The sequence below is a fragment of the Peromyscus eremicus genome, chromosome 8b, assembly GCF_949786415.1.
Source record: "Peromyscus eremicus chromosome 8b, PerEre_H2_v1, whole genome shotgun sequence".
Classification (NCBI taxonomy): domain Eukaryota; kingdom Metazoa; phylum Chordata; class Mammalia; order Rodentia; family Cricetidae; genus Peromyscus; species Peromyscus eremicus.
Window position 1 is genome coordinate 23,666,953 of NC_081424.1, and position 25,755 is coordinate 23,692,707.

A 25,755-nucleotide genomic window follows, 5' to 3' on the forward strand; every position below is an offset into this window, starting at 1 on the left:
CGTAAGTTTTCTTCTGCTGTTAGATTGTACTGAACTTGATGCCTAGTGGATTGTGAAAACATGTGAGCATAATTTCTGTCATTGAATTTCTTAGAAATTCCTCAATATCAGATTGTATCAGACACATAACAGAAGAGAGTTTGTCCTTCCTGTGGGGCTGGTGGTTGTGATTCCCTTTAATGTATAATCAGCCTTCTCTGACAGAGGAACAGCTGAGAGAATACCACACCTGTTTTGCACAGAAAAAGAGGCTTTCTACCTGTTCAGTTACACAATGAGTCAGTATGTTACAAGTAAGCTATGTTTGGAAATAGTAGATTATTATTAGAACTTATAAGCCAAGAACGTTGAATATTATATATATGTGTGTGTGTGTGTGTGTGTGTGTGTGTGTGTGTATGTGTGTGTGTGTATGTTCAAATACACACACATGTATATATATACATATCAAGAGAAAGAAAAATGTGAGTAGCAATGTGGGTATTTTTCCATAAATATTACATATATCTTTCCTGTTTACAAGTGAGGTGAGAGGTGAGATTAGATTTTTCATTGTAAATTTAAACAAAACAACTCTACTAACACTATTTTTCAGACTTAAAAAACAAAATAAAAAATTGGAAATGATAGCCTGCTTTAAGATACAGTAATGACAAGAACATTAAAAAAACCCTCATTTTAACATGGTCAAGTGGAAATGATGTGACATATTGGATAAGAGGAATATCATGCCATATTCTTCTTTGGGCCTGTAAGTTTCATGAACTTGAGCAACTCTGAGTGTCATCATGGGCTGAGTCATTTGAGAATATTCCTCTTGATTCCCCTGAATGACAACTAAAGAGTTTGTCTTGTCCAAGAAATAAAAGCTGATAGAGTTATCAAAACCAGTGTGGCCAAATGCCTCTCCCTTCCTTATGTTGCATGGTACTTGGTCTCCTTATAGTACACACCCATGATACTTTGAAGGGCATCATTCTTTCAGAGGATTCACTGTTATAACAGGGTTGCTAGTAGTGTGCACTGAGAAAATATGTCCCTCCATTGTTTTTTCTTAGATCTGTTTATGCAATCCATCTTTCAGTGAACACTACTGGATTAGAGCATCATTTCTAACAAATTTAAGAAAAAAATATGCCTCAGACAGAACTGAAGAGGAGAAAAACTGGACTATTTCTGATACTACATAGGAATTGAATTCCAAGAAAGAACAGTGACAATAGGAAAGAAAATTTTTCTAGGGGTCATTGTATCATGAAATCTTTCTTATTCAAGTACTAATGAACACAGAATGGGAGAATGAGAGCTTATCATTATTACTGCTGTTGTTTTTTTGAGACGAAGTCTCACCGTGTAGCCCTGGATGGAATCTAACTACTGGTAATCACTTTCCTCAGCCATCTGTGAGCTGGGATTGCAGGCCTACACCAACATACTCAAAAATGACAAATTTTTAAGTAGAAAATGTCAGAATTGATGAGTACATATATAAGTACAGTACATTCTACAACTACTCTGGTGAGAAATACATACTGACATTTGTATTTATGATAGACAAAACAATATCTAACACTTCGTTCTAAAACAAATACATGGTTAACTATACAGGGGCAAACTTTGAAAATCAGTCTTCTGATTCAAACTTGAAACTCAAATGTTATCTACATATTTGGGTATATTTCTATTAAGATTTAAACAGCTGGTAAGGCAAAATCATTTCCAAATACACTGATATTTCCAAAATTAAATACTCAGAAAATAATTATACTTAGAAAGTTACATAAATAACAAAAATTAAGTAACTCTTTTTGTTTGTTTCTTTTGTTTTGTTTTTTCGAGACAGGGTTTGTCTGTGTTGCCTGGCTGTCCTGGAACCCTCTTGGTAGACAAGCCTGGCCTCAAACTCACAGAGATCTGCCTGCTTCTGCCTCCCAAGTGTTGAGATTAAAGGTGTGTGCCAGTACCACCTGGTTTAACTCATTCTTTTCTTAATTTTTAATGATCTATTGGGCAAATCCATATTACTTTCTTAAAACACTTAAATTAAGACACATTTGTTTAGATGAATGATGAGAATATAAATTTGTGGTTTGCATACATTTGGTTTCAGTGATTAGTATCAGATAGAAAGACTCACTATATGCTTAATTTGAAATGCAGGACTACTTATCTTTGGAGGTAACTTGATTCTTATGAGAGGAATTGACTTTTCATTTTATTTTAACCAGGTATTATTTCCTCTTCTCTGTGATAAACTACCAAGTGTTAAATAGTGTGGTTATAGAATATGTGACTCATTATTTTCCCTACAGATCAGAGCAATATATTTACTTCTTGTTGAAATGCTGCTTCTGTACAATGCTTTGAATCTAGTCAAGTTCATTGTTTGTCTGCTTGGGTAGGATGACACATTAAGGAGCAGTTAGCAGTTACAAGAGAGGCGATGAAGACTCCTGTAGCAAGAGTACAATTTTAAGCTAAATCCTCATATATGTGTTCTATGAGGATCAAACACTTTGTTTTCCAACCTATTATTTGCATCCATTTAAATATGGTCATTACTGCTTATAAGACTGGCACATAAAAAGACATTCTTATTAGCTGGAAATTAAATAGTTTCTTGGTGTTCTCCTCTCAATTTGGCAGAACACATAGAGGTTGGAGTGTTTTTTGCTGAAACTCTGTTTTTGCCGTGGAAGTGAGTGAGTGACTTGTCTGAACTCTCCATCCAGAAACAATGACATAGAGAACGTAAGGAACAATTGTAATCTACTTCTTTTCCATTCCAGATGTTAGCAGTAGGAGGTGAGCTAATATTTTGAACAAGTGCCAGCTTGCTGATATTTCCAAAGATGAGATGCAAATATTTAGTAAAACTATGAAGGATGGGTGTACTATTTTTAAATATCATCATAATACCCAGAAGTGATATCCTCAAAAGATGTATAAAGGGAGAAAATGTGGTTAGCATGTCAAAACACAATTGTAGTAGGTATAAACACAAAGGAGGAAGAAGAACAGTGATGTTGGGGCAGAACTAGCTGTACCAGTTGCTACATCAATCACTTTTACTCCCTGGACTATGGCACAGAAAGTAATATTGTGTGTGCTGTGTATCAATGAGATATTGTGAGTAACTGGTACCACAGTTACAAGCTTCTTGATAGAGTTCCATGTCATCTGTACAGAGCTGAAGTAAATAAGTTTGGAATCTTGTTTTTTATTGGTTAACAACACAAGTGGTGTTTTAAATAGTATTTTTCAATTGTTAACACTTGTTTAAAAACACGTTTCATATTGTTGGACCCCAAAGTTTAGGGTCTCAAGTGGGCGCCCCAAGAACCCAGACTCCAGTCCAGTTGATGCAACAGCACGAGGATTTTATTGAAGCTTCTGTACAGAAGGGCAAACTCTGCTCCTAAGAGCAAGAGCTGCATCTTACTGCAGCCACATAGGGGCTTTTAAAGGAAAAACCCACAAAAGCCATAAGATTACAATTTCCATACAATTTCGTTTCACAAGATCATGGTCTGATCACAGAGTGGGATCACAGATCATGGTCTGATCACAGTCACGTCCGCATGTACATTCTTCCTGAAACCTTAAGGGCGGGTATCAGGGTAGGAGTGGAGTTTACACAAAGGTCACAGTGGTCCTTCCTGGAACACCTGCAACTATCCCAGTCACAGTTGAGCACATCTCTTAACAGAAATCTTTTTACATTGTTACATTGTTACAGGGGTGATTGAATAATAGCTGAGTCAGGTGGCCCTTGGAACTAGTTTTCTTTTTAGTTCCTTATTTCCTGGGGCTTGGGGGTGTAAGCCTGAAGGGTTAGGGTCTTTCAATATTTATAACACAAGTGCCATGAAGGGATGACACAATGCTTTGTATCCTAGTAACATTTTAAGAGTAGATTTGAGAACCAGGCCTCTTGTTGCATGCCTGTAATTTCCAGCTATGAGGTAGGTTGATGCATGATTCTGAGTTCAAGGCCCGCCTGGATTACAGAGTGAGTTCAAGGCCAGCTTAGGCAATTTAGTCAGACTTTGTCTCAAAATTAAAGAAAAACATGATGAATCAGGGAGACAGCAAGATGGGGAGGTATGTGGAAGGTGTGATAGGGAAGAAAGGAAGGGGGAAATGTAATTATATTTTAATAAAAAAAAACTGTTAGAAAAAACAAGGTCCTAGGAAAGAAGGCCAGTGGTAGAATGCTTGCTCAGCCAGTATGATTCTATAGGTTCAACCCTCACATCTATAAAAAAATGAAGTAGATTTATAGTAGGAAAAGTGTAATCCCTGGGGGCTGATTGCTACAATTTATAATTGTGTGTGGTGCACTGGTGTTTGAAGTAGTTTGAATTGTTTTAAAAACATACAAGGAAGGCAGAAGAGGAGAAATAAATGAATAAAAGAAGCTTGACATACTTAGTTATCAATGAGTAAATTACAAATATGATTTCTGCCTAGGGAAGACACCTTTTGAAACTCTGTATTTGGTTTAGAAACCCTAGGCAGTCACACTTATGAAATGATTCTAGAATTATGGGTTCCATTCCTATAAGGTGGTTCATTTTTCTTTCATTTATAGCTTAAAAACAATACCCTGAGTACATCAGAAATTATGTTATTGCTTCCCATTTGGCAATATTATCAGTTAATACTATTATCACAGTTTTTATATTTTAGAAAATTAATTTTCAAATTTTAATAACATGCTAATAGTTCAAAATGTCTATCTGAGGAACCCATTTTTGTGAGAAAAATATGAGCAATTTATATTAGCAATTCACTGATATTCATGTGTTTTAGATATATGTTCTCATTCACAATGTCTAGAGGCTTGGCTTGTGACCCGTCCTTATCCTGCAATTGTTTGTATCCACTATGCAGTGAAGTCACACTGTACACTGGAGTTACTTCTAAATCCAATGCTTCCAAAGAAGGACATTTGCTTGAGTGTCATGTGACCATAGGCTTAGAGAAATGCTGATGTCAGTGGGATAATGGTGGGCCCATTCTCTGTTCTCCACAGCATTGAGGCAGTACAATCTGTGTGTCAAGCTTTAAGTGCTCTGCTCAAGGGAAAAAAAAAAAGAATGAATGGGAACAAGAGGGGCAGCAGAAACACTTGGAAGGTAGAAATCATGTGCATTTACTTCATACAGATTATCTTGGCCACAATTTCCTTAATTGTAGGGCATTTCTTATATTCTTGGTTGTACGGTAAAGCTGTAATGTAGGCAGAGTCAATGATGAGCATCATGTATGCTGTTACCTTGTATTCTGTAGTACTATTCTGGCCCAAAAGACTGCCTCTATATTATATTATAAAATAGCTTCAGGATTTTTCCCCTCTTATACAGTGAATGTGATAGTGAGTATGGTAGCCCTGTATCTACAAGGTATGCTCAACAAGTAATAGAAATTTGAAAGTAGCATTCTTATTAAATGTTGGTCCTTACAGAAAAGGAAAGAAACATGGTTTAGAGAAGACAAACTATTTAAATAGTTTGGTTAAGCTGTAAATATCAGAGTGTTTTTCATTTAATGAAATTTGCCTATCTCTGTTCTGGGATACATTTGCAATGTGCACAGAATATAAACATAAATATGGCACAGTTGGGCTCAGTTTCATGTACAAAGCAGACATATTCCTGAGTAGTTCAAGAAAAAGTAGATTTATTTACAGGGTGTAAGTGCTTAAAGTTTAATGGAAAAGCTGAAGCAGTGGAGTTCCTGGAGGATTGCTACAAAGCTCTGGATTTGAGTCCACCTCTGCAGTTGTGATTCAGAGGCCAGTGACCTGCTATAATCTTATTTATTGCTGTTGCCCTGAAGACCCCTTGTATTCTAAATGTCAACTACAAAGTGGAAGGGGGATGTAGGTCCCAACTGCTACAATATCTTCTCTGGAAGTTAGCTTAGTGCTTGTCACTGGAGCAAGAAGGTTACCACTATTGCTTTTGGTCCTTCAGACTTGCTCAAGTGCAGCCCATTGGCAGAAATCATCCATTCAGAATCCCACTACAAGATCTACACTTGATTTTCCATGCCCTGACTCTAGAGTAGGGTGTGATCCGTGTACAGTGTTTAGAAATCCCAGTGTCTGCACTCAAAGAGCTCACAGTTCAGCATCAAAGACAGGCAACAAAAAGATTATCAGGGCTTGGCAAGATGTCTGTCAGTAAAGTGCTTGCTATATGACCATGAGGATCTGAGTTTCAGACTCACTGTCCATATAAAAAGTTGGATGTAATGACACACGCTTATAATCCCAGTTCGGAGAGACAGAGTCAGGAGGATCGCTAGGGCTTACTGACCAATGAGACTGGCCTAATTGGCAAGACTCAGGTCCTAGCGAGATAGCAAAAGCATAAGATATCAAAAAGGACAGAAGAAGAAGAACACTTGAGGCTGATTAGAACTTCCAGTTATACATGCAAACATATCCATGAACACCTATACACGTGCACAAAATCATGCACATGTATAAAGACATGTAGAGGGTATGAAACAAGTGCAGGGGTGAATTTTGGTGCTGCTAGTAGCAGAGAGAAGGCTTTTATGAATGAGCATTCTGATGGGAAATGAGAGAAGGAACCAGAGCATTGTGGAAATAATGTTGCCTGAGCCAAGTCCTACGGGCTTAGTAAGAGTAGAAAATACAGAAGGGGGTTGGGGAGACCATGCCAGGCATGAGGGAGACAACAGTCCACAACCACAACACAGTGACCACAGGCAGAAGACATGAATGAAAGCAACATACTGAGTTTGGGGTTTGGAGACATCAGTTTGACCTCGTGCTGCATGGGAACATGAAGCTTCACAGAACCTTGGAGGTCAGGGATGTTAACCCTGAAGAACCCAGAGGATGCTTAGAGGAAGATCAGAGTGTAGGAGAAGAAGGAATCCATAATCATGCCTTGGACTTCTCTGCATTATTGAAGTCAGAATTCTGAGCTAGATGTACTTGCTTGAAAAGTGGATTCTCTTCCTGTTCTTTCTCTTTGGCTTAACTGTAATTTGGTATGACAGAGTTGTGTATTAAAAGAGATCTGTCCGTGAAAGTGTTGTATGTTTTTTCAGAAGAGAAGGCAATGGCCTCCCTGTAATTGTCAAAATTTAATAATCCTGATTTGAGACTCATGGTGTTATATCTGTATGACTGATGCTTATTCAGCTATGTTGTAGATGTCAACTCCTTATATTTCAAAGATACAGTAAATAGTTCTATTCAGACAGTGCAGCCTGTCTCCTGTCTCTGAAACATCTTTCTGTCACAAAGGAGAAGAATGTTGAATTTATTACAGCATAAATAATTCTGGTTGCATTGTTGAGCTCGTAGGAACAGAAGACAAACACACACAAAACTCTACAGTGAAAACTGTGGGAGGAGCTGAGAACTGGGCACTTCTGGAGTAAAATGCCAAAGCAAGAACCCATAGTTGTAGAGGATCATGGGTACTCAGGTGTGGGTGTTCTTGCACATGCTGAAGGCAAGCGGGTGACTGAATGTGGAACCAGGCACTCATCTGGGTGCTGTGTCCTGTAATAATGCTTCAGTGGACCAGGAAAGAACCAAGGAAATTGCTTTGCCATTTCTATATCCTGTTGAAAAGTAACCATGTCAATATTAGTAATGATGATGTTAGCAGCCTTCTCAATTGCCCAGGGCCATAATAATTTGAAGAGTGTCTGAAATTTGAATATATGTTGGAATCAGAGAAACCTCAGCAGGGTAAATTAACTTGAAGCCATATGAAGGGGCTAGCATCTCATACCTGGTAAAAACTGAAGCAGATGTTGTTTAGAGAAAGGCATCTCCAAGCCATCTCCTTCTAGATGCTTGATAATTAATGTTATCCTAACTTGAGTTCACCATAAACAGGATGCTGTAAGAAAAATCAGTAGTGAGAGCAAACAATTCACACTCTCAAGAACTCAAAAATATAATGTTGTGCTCACAGCTTTTATTATTAATGATGAAAATAACCAATATGCACAGAGACCAAGAATCTAGCAAATAAAGTTAGTGTGAGAATCCATTTTATTTCTACCAGATTCCTAAAATTGGAAGGTGGTAATATACCAGCTATACAAAATAACTGGAATTGGAATGTAATGCTTGGGGAAGGAGGGGGTGTAAATTGATTCAGTCACTTGTATTGGTTTTGTAAACTTGAGGAGCATTTGCTCTGGGAAGCAGCATCAATGGTGAGAAAAATGCATTACTTCACCCTTGAATGTGTGTGTGTGTGAAGGATGTCTTGAGGGCTGCAGTGTGGGCCATGGCAAACACACAGATGATGTGAAAAATGACATGCATGAATGAGAGAAGTCCGTTACCATATATACCATAACGTAGTCATAGTAATCACTGGTGACACTGGACTACAGTGATACTAAACATGTGTAGCTCAAATGTAGTGAACCTCAGAAATGATGTTATATGACACACATGCACACACACACACACACACAAACACACACACACACACACACACACACACACACACACACACAAGTTGACATACTTATAAAGTATCCCCAATTAAAAACAGTTTGTTTTCCTAACTGGCCCATGTTTTGGATCAGAAAGTCTTACTCAAGAGAACACTTAAAAAAAAAAAAAACCAAACTTTGGATTTTACCTTCACCATGACCCTTACCTTTTATTTGTTCCTATTCATGCTCTGTGGAACACAACAAAATGTCAATTATTTATGATGCTACTTGAAAGACAAGATTAGAGGAGTTTATGTTGTTGCTTTTGTTCGTTTGTTTATGAGGACCAATGGAGCTGATGCTTGTGGAGTTTTGACATAGTAGAAGAGAGAAGAGTCAGTCCTTTGGAGGAGAGTCCTCAGCATATTCAGCCAGGTGTCAAGGTTGTGAGTCTTCTGGCTTAGGTATCAGTTTATGCTAGCAACTGAGCCACAGGTGCACCCCCTTAGTCACAGCTAGGCAGAGCAGATTCTCTTCATCATTCTGGTCTCAGATGTATCCAGGTAAGTTTTGGTGAAGAGGAAGTAGGCTTTAATGGAGTCTCACCTTTCTCCACTGGAGTGAGCTCAGAGCACTTTTGATGCTCATTTAAACTACTGAACGTTTTCTGAGGTTTCCTGTGCCACAACACTGGGTTTTCATTTTGCTTAAGTGTGATTCCTTTCTAATAGTTGAAATAAGGAAAGGTACGTTTATAATAAAGCCTAGAAATGATGTGAAGAGAATAAGATACGTTGTGATGTACCTTACTTTACATTTTAATTTAATTTTTAAATTTTGGCATGAAGAGGAGCACAAACTATGTGTGGAAGTCAGAGAACACCTTACAGCATTGTTTCTTTCTTTCTACTATGTGAGTCCCCAGGCTTGAACTCAGGCTGTCCAGTGCCCTTCCTTACCCATACCCCCTGAGTCATCTTTTTGACTTCTTTATTTATTTATTGTGCGGTCGGGGATAGGTGGGCTCATCAGAGTGTACATTTGAAGGTCAGAGGACAACCTGCAGGTTTTCTCCTTCTATCATATGGGTTCCAGAGACTGAACTCAGATCTTGAGGCTTGGCAACGAGCATCATAACTTACAGAACCATCACGCTGGCCACAAAAATCCATGTTCATATAAGGTATCATTCCCGTTACTAATGATGGCACCTAAAGTCGATAAAATATTCGAATTTAAATACATTTTATTATCAATAAAATTAATTTAAATAAAGCAATTATTCTTACCTGAATCTGGTATGTGATACCTCTTTCTAATCTGTCTGTTTATTGTGCTTCTGTGATGGGGATAACTATTAGAAGTGAGGAGGCTTAAAATACACAGTATGAAAGATGCCAAGGTTCCTTTCAGCAACCCATTCTTGGGAAGGATTCTCTTTACTACGTATTGTTTTAGTTTCATTGGAGAATCTTCTTTCTGTGGCAAGACTTGGTCCTTTTTCTTTAGTATGTGGATTAATACAATTAAATAACATGCAATAGTTCCTGAGCCACTCCAGTGTGGAAAAACCTGTTCTACCTTCTCTACCTTTCTTGTTGCTCTAGGACAGCTTCCCAGCAAGATTTGGAGGAATTCATTTCGTCAACCAACCTTGGTATATCCATGCCCTGTACACTGTGATCCGGCCTTTCCTGAAGGAGAAGACTCGGAAAAGGGTACTTTTGTTGTTTTTTGTTTGTTTTAAAATCTGATCTCGGTCCCCATCCACATTCAATGAGTTATGACGCACTCTTCGATTGCTTAATGTCAGCCACGATAGAATTTCTTTATTCTGGTCATGTTACTATTTAGCATAAAAGACATTTACAGATTTTTAGAGAGTTCACAAGCTCTCTAAATTCTCAACAATGTTTCATAAACTGGACAATTGAAAACAAGCTTTCCTACTGTTTCACCAAATAATGAAACATGGTACTACTTTCATTCCTATGGCAATCTCACTGTAAACCTCAAAATACTCTGCTAGGTTTTTCCATTATTGTTGGCACTCTTAATTTCAAGTAAGTCTAGGCAAAAGTTGTTATCTTATTTACTGACAAATGAATGCTTGTTATTTCACAATATTTACTGAAGTAAGTAAATTTTACAGAAGCTGATCTACCAGATATTTCGATAATAGTACTGGTGTGTTGAAATTTTAATATTTCTCTAAATAACGTGTTATATGAATTTCCTCAAGATTGAGTTTCATCATACAAGGGTGGTAATACATATACATGAAAGAAAATCATGACTTTTCTGCAACTATAATAATTATTTAAAGCATTTAGTTCTAGTACCATAGTACATGGTAAATTGAATAGGTATGCTAATTGAACATAGATTAAAAATATATTTAATTATGTTATTTCATTTATTCATTTAGCAGCTCTGTAAAGGACATTTAAAATATTGTTCAACTATTTACTTATTTAAACATACGTACATTGTGAACAGTTCAAATACGGGTAAGCATGCATCTCCTCTAAAAATTAATTTTTCTTTGTGGTGAAAACACTCCAAATCTTTTTCTTGTAGCTTTAAAAAAAATAGACAGTGACTATCTGTATCTAGAGTCCTCGTACTTATTCTCCATATCCATCTGTAACTTGGATAACTTGTACCCACAGAGCAACCTATTCCTAGCTTTTCTTTGCCAGCCTCTGATTGCTGATTTTATGCTGAACTCTGAAAAGTAAATTTAGTAAACATGGTCTCCTATTTCCGAGCTGAGGAAGGAAGTCTGAGGATGGGTAAGCAACTTGCTTCCTCACAGATGCAGCTGGGAAGTTGTAGAGCCAGTAAATGCCCTGACAGCATCCAGTTCTATTTACCTCTGTGTGCTAATCACCATCAAATGATTAGTGATACTGTAAGATACACTTACTTCCAAACCTATGGGGATGACAATAGTGTTGTGAGTCTCAGTGATTAAGCACTTTGTGTCTTCCAGTATCACAAAGTCCTCATTCTGAGCATGAAAGCACAGTAATTATGTGTTCACATCAAGCATTAGTGAGCAGAGGGTTGACTGTGTATGAATTTGTTAAAAATATTCCATTCGTTCAGGAGGAAGAACGCTGCAAACAACTGTGATTTATACTAAGAGTTGTTTCTACCACTAAGCATGAAATTATGCATATTTCGGAGTTCAAAAATATAATCAAGTGCTTCACAAACGTACCTTCAAGCTTTGTTCCATGAAGTAGTAATCAGGTTATTCATATCTGCTGGGTGTTTTAGCATAAATTCCACTTATATGTGTTCACTCCTGCCCCATGCTGTTCTCAGGGCATAATGTACGTTTCATTTACTACTTACAACAATGCTTTAGGGCAAGTCATCTTTATTTTTTTTCATTTTATAGGTTGAGAATGAGACTTAGAAGACAAACAAACCTGCCATACATTCCTGTTAGTAGATAGAAGAGCTAGAGATCCAGGCTGATTTGGAAAATTCCGCAGAGAGGGGATAGCAAAGACACAAGTCTTAGGTATGCAGTGCCTAAGTTATTGAACAAAAGCAAAAAGACCAGAAAATCTGGAGAATGAACTATGGGGGAAGAGAGTAAGGGACAAGATCGAAGGAAATATGGTTCATTAGTTCTTACGTGGTCTGCCTAGCATTGCAAATGCTTTGATGTTCAATCAGTATTACTGTGACATGATATAACACAATCCTGCTCTCTTGAATGCATTGCTAGCCAGATCTAAGCAAGGCAACTGAACTCCATAATTTTAATAAAAGTTACATGACTTGGAAATTTTCATGTGAAATAATTAAAGGTTAAATTCCTTTAATTTTTACTTATATAATGAATATATATGGCAAAGGTATTTTATTCTTACTAGCATTACAAGTGATACCCTGCCATTACTCAAGCACCCCATACTGCTGATGTTGTAAATACATGCTCTGAAAAATCTACTGAAAGAAAAAGCCAAGGAGAATTGGGAGTACACCCAAGTGTACAAGAAATGGCTACAACTTCATTCTCCTAAATTAAGTTAAATGACAACATAACAGAATGGTGAAGATTTCTGTGTCTAAAATAATGAATTCCCTTCTGATAATTTCATCAATGCCTGGTATTTTCATACCAAGCTTCCCATCCGTCATAACCAATGCCTAATGTTCTCAGGGTTCAAGACAGTGTTAATTCCTGGAGTTAAGGTTTTTTTCTTGTTTCTCTTATATTGCCAGCCAAAAAAGGCACTGTTGCTGACTCTGGAAAGCAGGGGCTAGCTTCAACTCATCACCCTACTACAGCCTTGAGCAAGCCTCTGCTTATAGTTTTGCCACCCTGTAAAGGTTGACAGGGAGCTGGGTTCTCCATTAAGTAGTACAGACTCTTATCTCTTCCTCAACATGGTGGGCTCTGTCTTCTAAATTTTACTGGTTCTCAGATTTATGCCATCTTAATTCTTTCTTTTCCTAGTCACCTGATAGTCTTCATTTATGGCGTAAATGGCACAGGAAAATGAAATAGAAAAAAAAAACACATAAACAGTTTTTAGGATAGTTCTTAGTGTTGTTAAAACACAGTGTAGCACAGGAACCCATAAGGATCAGATATCTTTCATGAGTTAACAGAAGAGCAAATACAAAACAAAACAAAATGAAAGAAAGCAGAGCAAAACAGATCAGTAGCAAAACTTCAATAGATGCTCTTAATACAGAGTTACTCAAGACAAAGAACTCTAAGAGCAAACATTTCCCAGCTGAGCAGTCATGATGGATTCCTGACGCACAAATCAGAGGATCAGTTCCCACTTAAAGTTCTGAAGGAACATCTCTTTAGGATGTTATTAAATTGTGGGTTTTGAGAAATGGTAGTGTGGTGATTTATAAATCTTCGAAGCTGCACATATATATCTCAATACTAAGTAAATTGAAGGATATGTCAGCAGGAGAATGGTGTTGTTAAAAACACATGATATAGAAAAAGTTGACCCTTGTTTCCCCGTTGGGCAGGAGCAGAGAGTTGAAATTGTTGACCAGTGAAGGGCTTCATACAAAGGGTACTTTAAAAAAAAGATTACAAAAGAGTAGGTCAAGAATATGTTGAGGGAGAAATATCCAGGAAGAAGAAAAATCCAGTACAACTACTCTAAGACAGTGGTGGGAGGTGGATTAAAAAGAGTAATCTTGTAGGAAATATGGGGCCATACAGGTTTTGCTTATTGCAGTGAACAGAGTCAATGGTGAACTGTGAGCAGAATGATGTAATCCGGTGTATGTGTTGTCATGGCCATTCTGGCTGCCATGTTGAGAGCATTCTGAAGGAAGAAGAATGGCAGGAGGCTGAAAACCCAGGAGACCTGAGCTGTGGCATAATACAGAGGAAGGTGGCTCTAGTTAGGGCTGTAGCTGCTCTGAGTGGTAGCAAAACCAAAAAAAAATAAAGAATTTTTGAACAACTTGGATGATGCAGGAAGTAAAATATGATTGATATGTATTGGCTTGAGAAACAGGAAGGATAACCAAACCATTACTGATGCTAAGAATAAGGAAAAGCAGTTTCAGGGTAAGATTTTTTAGTTCAGTTTTGGACCTTTTGGATTCGAGGTACCCATTGGACATTGAAATGAAAATGTCAAGTAGAGAGAGAGAGAGAGAGTGGAAGTTCAAATACAGAGTTCAAGAGTAAGGTCTGGATTTAAGACACATGTTTTTATAAATCTACAGATTGAATGAAACCAACAAAGAGGGTAGTTTAAGAATAATAAATCTGGTTAAAATATTAGAGTTTGGCTGGGAATGGTAGCACATGCTTTAATCCCAGTACTTGAGAGGCCAAGGAAGGTGGATATCTGTGAGTTTAAGGAAAGTCTGGTCTACATAATGAGCAAAATGGATTCCAGGCTAACAAGGCTATATAGTGAGACCCTATCTTAAAAAAAAAAAGTTGGAGTCATCAGCAAATGAGAATTGGACACTGAGTTCATCAGGGAGAGCAAAATTGATAGAAGGTAATATCATGTAGGGTTAAGAGATCAGTTAGATATGGGCTGGACTTATAACATGTTAAAGAGAGTATTTGAACAGTGAATAGAAACAAGGTTTTATGCATCTGTTTGCAAGGTATTGAAGACAGCAAGATTTTTTTTTTCCTCAGATGGGAAAGAAAGGTTCATGTTTTAATATGAGAAAAACACGGGAAAATTGTTGGGAAATAAAACTGAGTTGAGGAAAGAGAATGGATCTTGTTTTGCTGGTGTAATGGCTAGTCTCTGTGGGCTTTACACTGTCTCTGTTCTAGCAGTGAGGCAGAACACATGGGCACAGATGCTGGTGGGTGGATCTCAGCTGGCTGCCCTATTTCCTCAGTGAGAGTGGAATCAAGGCCAATACTGAAAGTAATGCTGATGGAGGAGGTAGCAGAGTGTTCCAGAATTTATTGCTCTAAGGCTGGTTTTTAACCACAACACCTTCATGACTTGATGGAGGATTTCGTTATAATTTCGAAACACATCTGATGTTTTCAGGGTTAGATAGCTGGTACAATAAGAGTTTTGAAACTTAGATTTTTTTAAGGGGAAATATTATTGATTGAAGAATATTGGTGCGCGTGCGCGCATCAATATCACACACACACACACACACACACACACACACACACAGAAGCTGTGTGGTCTTAAACTACAGTGGAAACATGTTATGTTTTCAATTAACCTGGTTTACTGCGGTGCAGATGGCATCTTCCAACACTATAATTACCTACTAAAGAATCTGATTGTTCTGTGCACTGGCCAATGTTTGAGTGATATCTGTTTTTAATCTTCCATAGTTTGTTAAAAAATAATAGCTGATTGGTAATTTGCATCTCTCAGAGTTTGCCTGATGATAAAGATATATTTTCCTACATATTTATATCTGTGGGTTCTAAAGATACAATGAACAAATGTGAATGTGTTTGTTAACCTGTTCATCTTGAGCCCCAAATGTGAAATTAAGTAACTTATAAACTATACTTTTAAAATAAATATTAACAAAATTTGCATAGTATGCTAATAGTGCTTTTTGAACGATTTTATGATGATAGAAATGGAAGTGAAGAAAAAGCAAGTTACAATTTAAAAATTTCTTATTATCTGATTGGAAATGGAAGGTCCATTAACTAATGATGAAAACTTGATTATGAAGGAGGACTTGAGAGTCACATACTTTTCTTTTTTAACTTTTTAAAATTTGATTTTTGAGAATTTCATACATGTGTATGCACATAGACATAAAGCTATATATGCATATGTATTTATGTATAATGTATCTGATTTCTGTCACCCATCTTCTCTTGTCTTTTTCCACCCTACTATCCGTAGCCTCACCTCTGTTTTCACTGAGTTTAACTGGGCCTTCTTAGTGATTATGGATTTGGAATTATCCATTGCAGCCCCATTGTCTCATAAATGGGCATAGAATTGCAGAAGATGTTGATCTGTCACCCCAGAACCCGTTACTGTCCGATATTTCAGCAAGGAAGGGTAGGATGTTGTGAGCATCTCCCCAGCCCATGATTGGGTATTGGCAGTCCCAATCTTCTACAGACCTATGCAGTGCAATGGCAGCTAGTGTGAGATCATGACTGCACTGACTGTGCTATGTCCAGAAGAAATCATTTCTCTGGATATTACATTCTTTCTGCCCTCTCTTCCACCATGTTCCCTGAGCCTTAGGTAGAATAGTATAAAATGTTTTGTTTAGGGCTGAGCACTCAATCAGCTCTGATTCACCTCAAGCAGCAATGTGTCTCTGTGTTCATTACCATTCACTGCAGAGAGAAATTATCTGATGAAGACTGGGAGTAGCATGTATCTACGGATAAAACATAAACATATCCATATGTTTATGTCCATATGCATATGGATATAAACATAAATCATTAGAAGGCAGTTTAGCACCATGTTATGTCAATGAATGCTAAGAACAACAGTAATAAGCTCACACTTAGGGCTGGCAACATCCTCATCTATGTTTTGTTTTGCTTTGTTTCCTTTTTCTGAGATTTTTTATGCACACATAAAATGTATTTTGACCAAACACACCTCATATTCTTTTCCCACTAACTCTCCTCTATCCTCACAACCTCCTTTCCTTCCCATTATTATGTATCCTTTATTTAATTTTAAAACCTTATGAGTCTACTTAAAGCTCCTGGATGAACATGGGTTTAGGGGTGTCTGCAGGAGCATGAGTAACCTCTCAGGGACCACATTCCCCCATAGAAGTCATCAATTACCAATAGTATCTCAGTGAGGAATGAGATACTTCGTGAGTCATCCCTCTTCCCCCACTGCCTATCCATGCTGGAAATTTAACTGTTCTTATGCAGGTCTTATGCATATAAACACAGCCACTGTGAATTCTTATGATTCAAAAATTCTGATTTGCTACAGACATATACTACCTCTGGCTTTAACAATCTTTCTGGCTCCTTTCTGTGATGATGTCTGAGCCTTGGGAGGGAGGCTATGTGATATATATGGCCTACTTAGAGCTAAGCACCCCATAGTCTCTTATTCTCTGCATGATGGTAGGTTGTGGTTCTCTGTGTTAATTACCATCAACTGAAAACACAGGTTTCTCATATGAGGGTTTAAAGATGCACTAATATGTGGATATAAAGGTAATCTGGAAACTTCATCTCTACTGGCTAGGCTTCATCATTTTTAGAAGATTCTATGCATGCTATCAGGGAGACTAGTAATCAAAAGTCTTAGCTAGCTGTGAACTGTGTGAACTACAAGAATTAACAACTGGCCTGACATGATATGGCCCTCTGGTGTGAGAGTGGTACAGATGCAAGAGTAACAAACAACTTTCTGATTGAAGTTTAAGCCTGCTTCATAAAACAGAATTTATACCTGCTGCCATTAATTATGGCCAAAAATCTGTGGATGGCTAGATCATGGGCCCTAAAGAAGAACAAAATACTGCCATTCTACTAAACGGATGTAGTAATAAACTTCCCCTAACTTCTTAACTTTTATACCCGTAGATTGCTGCATCTCTCCGCCATGGGGTTTTAACCTGGTTTATAAAGGAGACATGAATTCCTTCTGTGGACCATGTCTCAAAACTGATCTAAGAGCAAGTGATTTCCATCATAACAGTTATGTCATTATTGTACCAGTAGGCACACCTTGCCTGGAAGGTTGGTAGTGCAGTTCACAAGTGAGCCACTAGATAAGACTGCTGATATCTCTTCTCCCTGCAAAATATGCATAGCACCTTCAGAAACTATGAAAGCTACCTACAGGTAGGAAGCATCCAGCTCAGTTCCAGCTTGCTTTATCTATAGCTTGAAACCATAGTGTGTGATGTCTCCTTTAAAAGCCTTAGTAATAGTGACGCATATTGGCTATTAACTAATGGAAATAGGTTTTTATTCACTGGTACAATATTACTTCGAATGAAGTTTTGTTATATCAACATGTTAACAAATAGTGTTTTAAAATTTGCAACACTGAAAACATGTAAAAATAGAAAAATTTAAATGATTTGTAATAAAAAATGTAGAAAGGGGTAGCAATTGATGGAGTTAGCAAATAATTGAGATTGTGCTTGAATTTGTCTTCAGACTATAAAAAAAACTCTATGTAGACAATAATTTAATATTTAATTTAAGTATACTTATGATGTTGCCCTTTCAATTCACTGTTCTGTTTTCATTTGGACAATGAATATGGAAATCTCTAGGACTGAGGACATTGGCAACAATACAGAACATGTGTCCTTTGGGACTTTGGCCTCGCTCAGCCTTTACTTACAAGGATGCTAATCTACTTTTCTTTACAGCATCCACTTCAAATTATACAGCTCCAATAGAGTAGTTACAGTATTCTTATTCTTAGAGAATTGACAATGGAGAGAAATCGATATGGAGGCATCTTTTGATCTTGATAACTTGGGCAGCTCTGGAATTGATGAGTCTCTCATGAGAAAAAGTTGATTGACCACCATTCATTGTGTGTATCACCAGGTTTGCACAGCTAACACCAAGGTGATGTAGAGTTTTGAATACTCTGCTCTGGTCCTGACAGAGAAGCAGAAAATCAAACTCGTGATTCTAGGTCTTTAGCCCAGTAACTATCCGACCTTCCAGAAACTAAATATTCTTGCCCCTCAGGATTTTTATATGAAATATTAGATAATAGTACAATCTTGCCTACTTCATAGAATAAAGACTTAAATATTGTGAGAAACGTATAATCCTCTTACGTTTGTTTTTTTAGGCTCACCATTCCCAACAGCCTTTGGGTGGTATTTAGTTTTCACTGTGTGTTTCCTTCCCACCTCTTGCCTTGCATTGATAGATATTTTTGCACGGTAACAACCTGAACAGTCTACACCAACTAATTCATCCTGAGATCCTGCCTTCTGAGTTTGGAGGAATGTTGCCCCCATATGACATGGGGACGTGGGCAAGAACCCTGCTAGACCATGAGTATGATGATGACAGCGAGTACAGCGTGGACTCCTACAGCATGCCTGTGAAGGAAGTAGAGAAGGAGCTCTCCCCCAAATCCATGAAGAGGTAGGTATGCTGTAGATCACCTGGAGAGTGGGTAAAACTCCTGGGCGAAGGCACACTGAGTTTGACTTCCTCATTTTCTTTTCTGTGCCTTATTTCCTTTCTGATGTCATTTTAAAGTCTTGCTGTGACAATGACTATTTTTTAAGTACATAAAAATCCAATTAATTACTCAGGAAAAAAAGTCATATGGGTCATATAGACACATACAAGCAACACACACTCACTTTTAAACACTACATTCAAGCTTATGTTACCGGTTCAATATTTCTGTTCAGTCTTTATCTAAAGATGGCCATTTTTGTGCCAACCACTATATCCCTCAAGGTTTAATCATCGTAAGGTTCATTATTGAGTTAGAGTCCATCTGACTGTTTTGACTCATAATGCTTTATGCTGTTTCTTTCCGTTAGTGGGTGGAGGAATTGCAGATGCATGCTTATATAATTGGCTCTGCCTCTGAATCCTGTAGCAAACAATATGGCTTTGATTCTCAGGCTTCCCCAGGTCCCAGAAGAGTGCAACTTAACAGTGCTAACAGATAACACCACAAGTCTAATCACCATCAATGAAAGTGTATGCTTCCCAGGGCCAGCTACCTCTAGGAAGATGCAGACATTTCACTAGTTATGCTCAACCTTATCCACCATTTTTTTTTTAAATCATGAAAGCTTCATGGTTCTTTGATTAAGGCTTTGATTCAGGTAGTGTCAAGCATGATCCTAAAGAGTGACTCTCTCCCTTCCTTCCTCTCTCTCTCTCTTGTCCTTCCCCCTTTCTGTCTCTGTTTCTCTTTGTCTCTGTTTATCTCTCTGTCTGTCTCTGTCTCTCTTTCTGTCTCATATATGTATAAGCTGGCACATATTTTTATGAGATGATGATGTTTGCTCACTACAGGCAACTGCACACCTTCTGGAAATAAAAGGAAAGGACCAGAAATTTCCCCTGCTACCTATCATTTCCTTACTTGCTAACAAATTTGTTTGTAAGCTGACCTCAGATTTCTTACCTCCCTTCACTTGTCAGCCGTATGCAATAATTATCAGTAAACCTGAGGGTTCATTAACCTCCTGAGGTGTTTGCTGATAGGATGCCGAGGATTTTGTTCAGTACTAAGTTGCCTCCAAAGTCTGCATATGTGTAACTAAATGGGCATGTCTATGTGTTTACATGGCTTTTTTTCTAACTCTAAAATGTTCCTAAAACAAAAATCCTGAAAAGTAATTGCCTCTGGGTAATTGTCACTTAACAAAAGTAATTCTACTAACAATTGTGATACTCTTACATTTACTATGCATTTATCATAAAATAGGCCTGAAAGATGGGCCCTTTAGTTCTCACAGAAAACTTGTTAAAATATTGTATTCTCAGAGCTTCTCCCATGCCCCGTGTATGTGTGTGTGTGTGTGTGTGTGTGTGTGTGTGTGTGTGTGTGTATGAAGTTTAGGAGACAGGTGTCTCTAATAGCCCCTAGTCTCCTCTCTTAACAGTTAACAAAGGCATTTCCCTTGGCCATTCCTCCTGTGACAGTTTCATTCACACGGTCCCATCACAGGCATACATTCATTTTCTCTCTTCAATCTAGCTGCACCTCTATTACTCACACTGTTGACCTTTTCCCTTCACAAGAATTTTCTGATTGCCCTCTTAAATTCCATCGTTGTCTCATTCCCCTTTCCTTATTTATAATCTACGTGGAAATCCAAACATCCTTTTAAAAACGTGATTTAAGTCATCACACAACTCCCATTTAAATTTCAGATGACTGATGATTGGATCACGAATCACAACATGCTATGACTTAACAAACCACTGTATCATCTGGCCCTGTCTGCATTTCTCCACTGGGTTATCACATCTTCCTCCTCTCCTACCTTCAGATGCAGCAGTCTTCTCTGCTTCTCAGCTTCTCCAGCTGGTCCCTCTCTAAAGTCATTACTTGTCACCTCTGGCTCGAGTTCTTCTTCCAAGTGTCTTCAAATGGCTGGTACCTGTCAAAGGACCTCCTCAAAAAGTCTCTGCCCCCTTTGCAGCCACTCAGTCTTAACCATTTCTATGTATGTGCCACTCATTCTACTCATTTCATACCAATCACTGTCCTTTTAAAAAAATTTCCTTGTATCATTTAGCAACACTGTGAAATGACTGGGGCTGTAGAATGAAATTTGTGGAGACCATGGTGACTGTATTTGTTCTGTTTTCTGAATCCCTTGTTCCTGGAGGTAGGCTGTCCCCCAGACGGCCCACTACATGCTAGCTGAGTGGATGAGTGAGTTGTTTTCTGCCTTTCAATGGCTGCCTAAAGTAAGTATTCAAAACTAATAGGTGACATTTGAACCAACTATGACCAGTGCTGTCTACATTTCTTGTGTAGACCTTGTTAGCTTCTGGTTATCAGTAGTTGCTGTGCAAGAAGTCAAAACATGTTGCTGACTCACACTGAGCACCTTAAACTGAGACTTGCTCATCTATTAGCCCATGACCCCTAATTTTATGTTTTGCATTTAGCCTTGTTATGAGAACATAATTTTGATGGAGTAGCATCTCTTTTTAGATAAGCTATGTAGCCCTGATTTGAAGTCAGTTTGGATCCTGTTTCTTTACTCCAATTAGTTGGGGCATTTTGGTCCTTGATGATCAGGCTTCTAGCCACCCCCCCCCCCCCAGTTGTGTATTTTGCTTCTGATGTGAGCTGATTAGAACTTTACAGGTTCTTGTTCATTGGTGTGTGCTTATAGCATGTGAAGGTTTTGTAATCCTATTGGGACTGTCTTGCTGTGTGTATTTGCTGGGGAGAGAAGAATATGATCAGTTGAAAAGATGCAAAGTTCCCTAGAGTATGCCTGTCTTTAGTGCTGGGAGTGTCTTGTGTCTTATACTTACAGGCCCTAGGATACTGTCTGACTACATGCAGCAAGACTAACATTTCACTTTTGTTGAATCATGTGTAACCTCTCAGGGACAATATTCCTAAAGAAAATGGATTCTGCATAACTGAATGCTTGCTGACTCACCATGGGAGGCCTAAACTTTTCGGAGGAGGGAATGGGGGATGGTTTGGAGGGGGGAAGGGTTGTGGGGGGAGCAGGAGGAGGGAAGAGAGGGGGATCTGTGGTTGGTATGTATAATGAATAAAAAAACTCTTAATAAAGAAAAAAACAAAAAAAAATGGACTCTCCCTCCTCTATTAAGTCATCAGCTGCCAATAGTATATCACTGGAAGGTGGGACTTCCTGAGTTGCCCCGCCCCCACCGCCAACTCCACCCCCATAGCTCATTCATGCAGAGACTTTGATTGGCTTATTATTATGTAGGTCTTGTGTATGCAGCCACGCCATTAGGAATTCGTATAACCTGAGCAGCTGTTTTGCTGCAGATATCCATTTAGCTGAAAGGTATGAACACTTAACGACTACGTGTCAATCTGTATTCTACTGACTTGCATAATTTCACACTCTTGTTTCTTGCAGTTAACTAACAAGATGTTTCTAGTCTCATCTTATTGATAAGGAGATCAGAGACAAGAAAGATAGTGAATTCCAGTTCTAATTTCAGTGAGCAGACAATCACGTTCTGTGAGCTACTTCCTTAACCCTTTTTGTTTGTCATGTGCTTGGGGTTTAAATATGCACTATTATATTTTTATTCTCACTATGTTAATGTAAAGCAGGGGTTCTTTCCCAATTTTACACATAGAATAGTATAATTTTAAGAGTTTTAATAGCCTTCCCATGATCAAAAGGCAAGTAAATTCGCTAAAAAAGTAACTGGGATTGAAATACTTTTCTCTGAAATCTAGGTCTAAAATATTTTATTGCAGCCTGTTATAGCTGCATATTACTGAATAAATAAATATTGGATAATTAAATTTAACTTCCTTTGTTATTTCATGTGTGTATGTTTGTGTATGTTCACGTATGTATGGGCATGGGTACTTGTGTAGGTGTATGTGTATGTATGTGGTCAATGTCAGGTGTCTTTCTTGGCTGCTCTTACCTTATTGTTTGAAACATGGCCTTTCATTGACCCTGTAACTTACCAGTTTTACTACTCTGGCTGGCTATGAGCTGCAGGGATCCCCTAGTTGGGATCAGAGATACTGGCAAATACTCAGCTTGTACTTGGGTGTTGAGGATCCAAACTCAGGTCCCCATATTTTCATGACAGGCATTTTAGAGTCATTTTCCCAGCTCCTTACTTATTTTAAAAAATGGAATAAAAACTTCCAGATATACATAGTTAATGATAGACAGATTCCTTTACCATGACTGGAATAAACCACTTAGGAACAATGATGATCTTACACAAACCACCCCCTCTTTCATACAAGAAAGTAAGAATAAAACCTCAGACTAAGTGAATGAAATACAACCAGGGCAACTAAATACCAAAGACAATCTTAATCATCTTTCTGAGTGTTTCCTTTTTCTCTTGTGAAGTTGTTGTGCAGATGGAGCCAATATTTACCCACCAACAGTTATGAAAACTGTAATGCCTGAGAAAATAATGTAACAATTTAATTCCAATTCAGACAACATATTTTATATTCTTAAAATGTCAGATTTCATTCAAACTGAAGATAATGTATTGTGTATCTAGGTGTGTGTTTTAGCGGAATATTACAGCAAACACAAATAATTTATTGTTGGGCTTTGTGCAGCTTAAACAGCTTTGGCATTTACTTATTTGAGATGACTAAGACAGTTCAAAGTCTGAATAGTAGATATAGTTTTATGATATTTTCTGTTTTCCTAACAAATGCATTTTCTATTTCTCTTGTTGCTCTTCACTTTGAATGCTTAATGTCATTATTTTTGTATGAAAATTTATTAGAAATTGAGATATTAAAATCTTACTATACATCTTATCCTTTGATTCTCAACTCTGCCTCTCCCCTTTTCTCTCTGTCTTCTTTTCCTCTTGTTTCCTCTTTATTCAATTGTCTTTTTCCCACAAAATCACTCAGGGAAACACAGAAAAATTTACTCCGTATGTTTTGTAAGTTCTAGTGCCTATTTAATATTCAGATAATGTGAAATTCATCTAAGAAACAAACCCTCTCCCCACTTTAAAAAAATGCTCCCATTTTCTTTTTCTTCTTTTTTTGAAACAGGATTGTTTATTTAAATAAATGAGTCATTTTTGTTGGTGAATCTTGTGCTCCTTAAAAATATAATTAGTTCCATTACGTTCTTTCTTATTAGCATGCGCAATTGTAATTTAGCTGAGAGTCTTCTTTTTCGGGAGTTAATGAAGTCTGCTAAGAGGCATGTTGCTACAGCAAAAGGCAATTGGCTGGAATGCAGCAGTGTGGAAGAATTCATTACCAGGGAGGGCTCTAAAAGGGCAGCTGCTTCTTAATGCCATAGCCATTAAAATGGCATCTCTCTGCCACAACATTAGCGTGTGCCATTATTTCCTCTTCTTCCCATTCTCATGCATTTTCCATTGAGGAGCTGGTATATAATTCCACCTTCTCTATCAAAAGCATGTATGTACACGGGATTTTCAAATTGTGTGCTTTTTTAGCTATAGACCCTTCCTGCCCAAATAAGCATTTTTATTTTAAATGTCCTTCAACATTTCTTGAAGAGTTCAAACATATGGGTTATTTTATTTGGATTTTCCAGTGGGAAACTTAACAAAATTACATTCAAATTCTGATTTGTTGTTGTTGTTGGTGGTGGTGGTGATGTAATCATTAAAATTGAGAGATGACAAGGAAATGAATTATAATTATTTTGGATTTGTTTTTGTAGATTATTTTAAAGCAGGAATTAAGCCTCTGTCTGGTGTTGAAATCATCATCAAAAGCATCTACCTATTAGTTTCTTTTTCTATCCAAAAATAATTTATTAGAAAATATCCGTCCTACACTAGGAAATTTCAGTATCTCTAAGAGAACACTCTTGCTCAGCTGTAAGGACAGCATTAATCCTATTATTTTCTGTTTAGAACCCGGGAAGCCAGAGGGGATTGTTTGCTCACTCTGATGCCAAACTCTAAATGTATGATATCCACAGCTCATAAATCCCTTGATGTGGGGGAAGAGACTTCACAGCCATGGGAGAAGCAGCAGTGGAGAAAAGACTGACGGGAATGTCATGTGGATAATTCTGGGTGCTAACTCGTTGTCTTTGGCTTTATTCTTTTCAGATCACAATCAGTAGTGGACCCCACAGTACTAAAACGCATGGATAAAAGTGAAGAAGAAAACATGCAGCCTTTACTTTCTCTGGACTAAGAACTTCTCCACCCCTACCCCACCGATTAGAAATGGGAGGTACTGGCTTTCAGCAACAGGACAGCACTGTGGCATTTACCTGCTGGAAAACCTTATCCATGTTAATGTAGCATAATGCATAAGGCATCTGGCTTTCACATTTGCCTAAACCATGGGTGCCCCGGGCTAGATTTTAAAAAGTCAATAATTTATTCTGTAAGTGCCAAGTTCTTTGTAAATACAATATAGTCTTCACATCAAGTTTGTAAATTTTGGTAGTAATTTAATTTGGGAAAGATTGACTCACAAGTTTGAGCCAGTGATATGGACTATAATAATAAGCATAAAGACACATACACTATCGAATTCAATTAAATGTATCCCTGTTTCCTATGAAGCCATATTTCTGCTATCATAGTGAATTGTTTCATCGTCTTTCTCTGAAACACTGTCAATATTCAAACATACTTGGGCACAGCAAGCAATTATTCCAGGAAATTGCTAT

The 25,755-nt window shown here is 37.7% G+C and overlaps 1 protein-coding gene across 1 annotated transcript in view; it reads left to right on the plus strand.

The window, feature by feature from the left end:
• The window catches only part of Clvs2 (clavesin 2), a 71,938-nt gene extending 46,405 nt beyond the window's left edge, over window positions 1–25,533 (plus strand). Inside the window, exons 3-5 of the mRNA XM_059273002.1 lie at window positions 10,059–10,169; window positions 18,810–19,030; window positions 25,184–25,533. Of these exons, the coding sequence (XP_059128985.1) occupies window positions 10,059–10,169; window positions 18,810–19,030; window positions 25,184–25,271 (420 nt within the window). The 3' untranslated portion in view covers window positions 25,272–25,533. The remainder of the gene's footprint in view (window positions 1–10,058; window positions 10,170–18,809; window positions 19,031–25,183) is intronic.
• The last annotated feature ends 222 nt before the right edge of the window (window positions 25,534–25,755 follow it).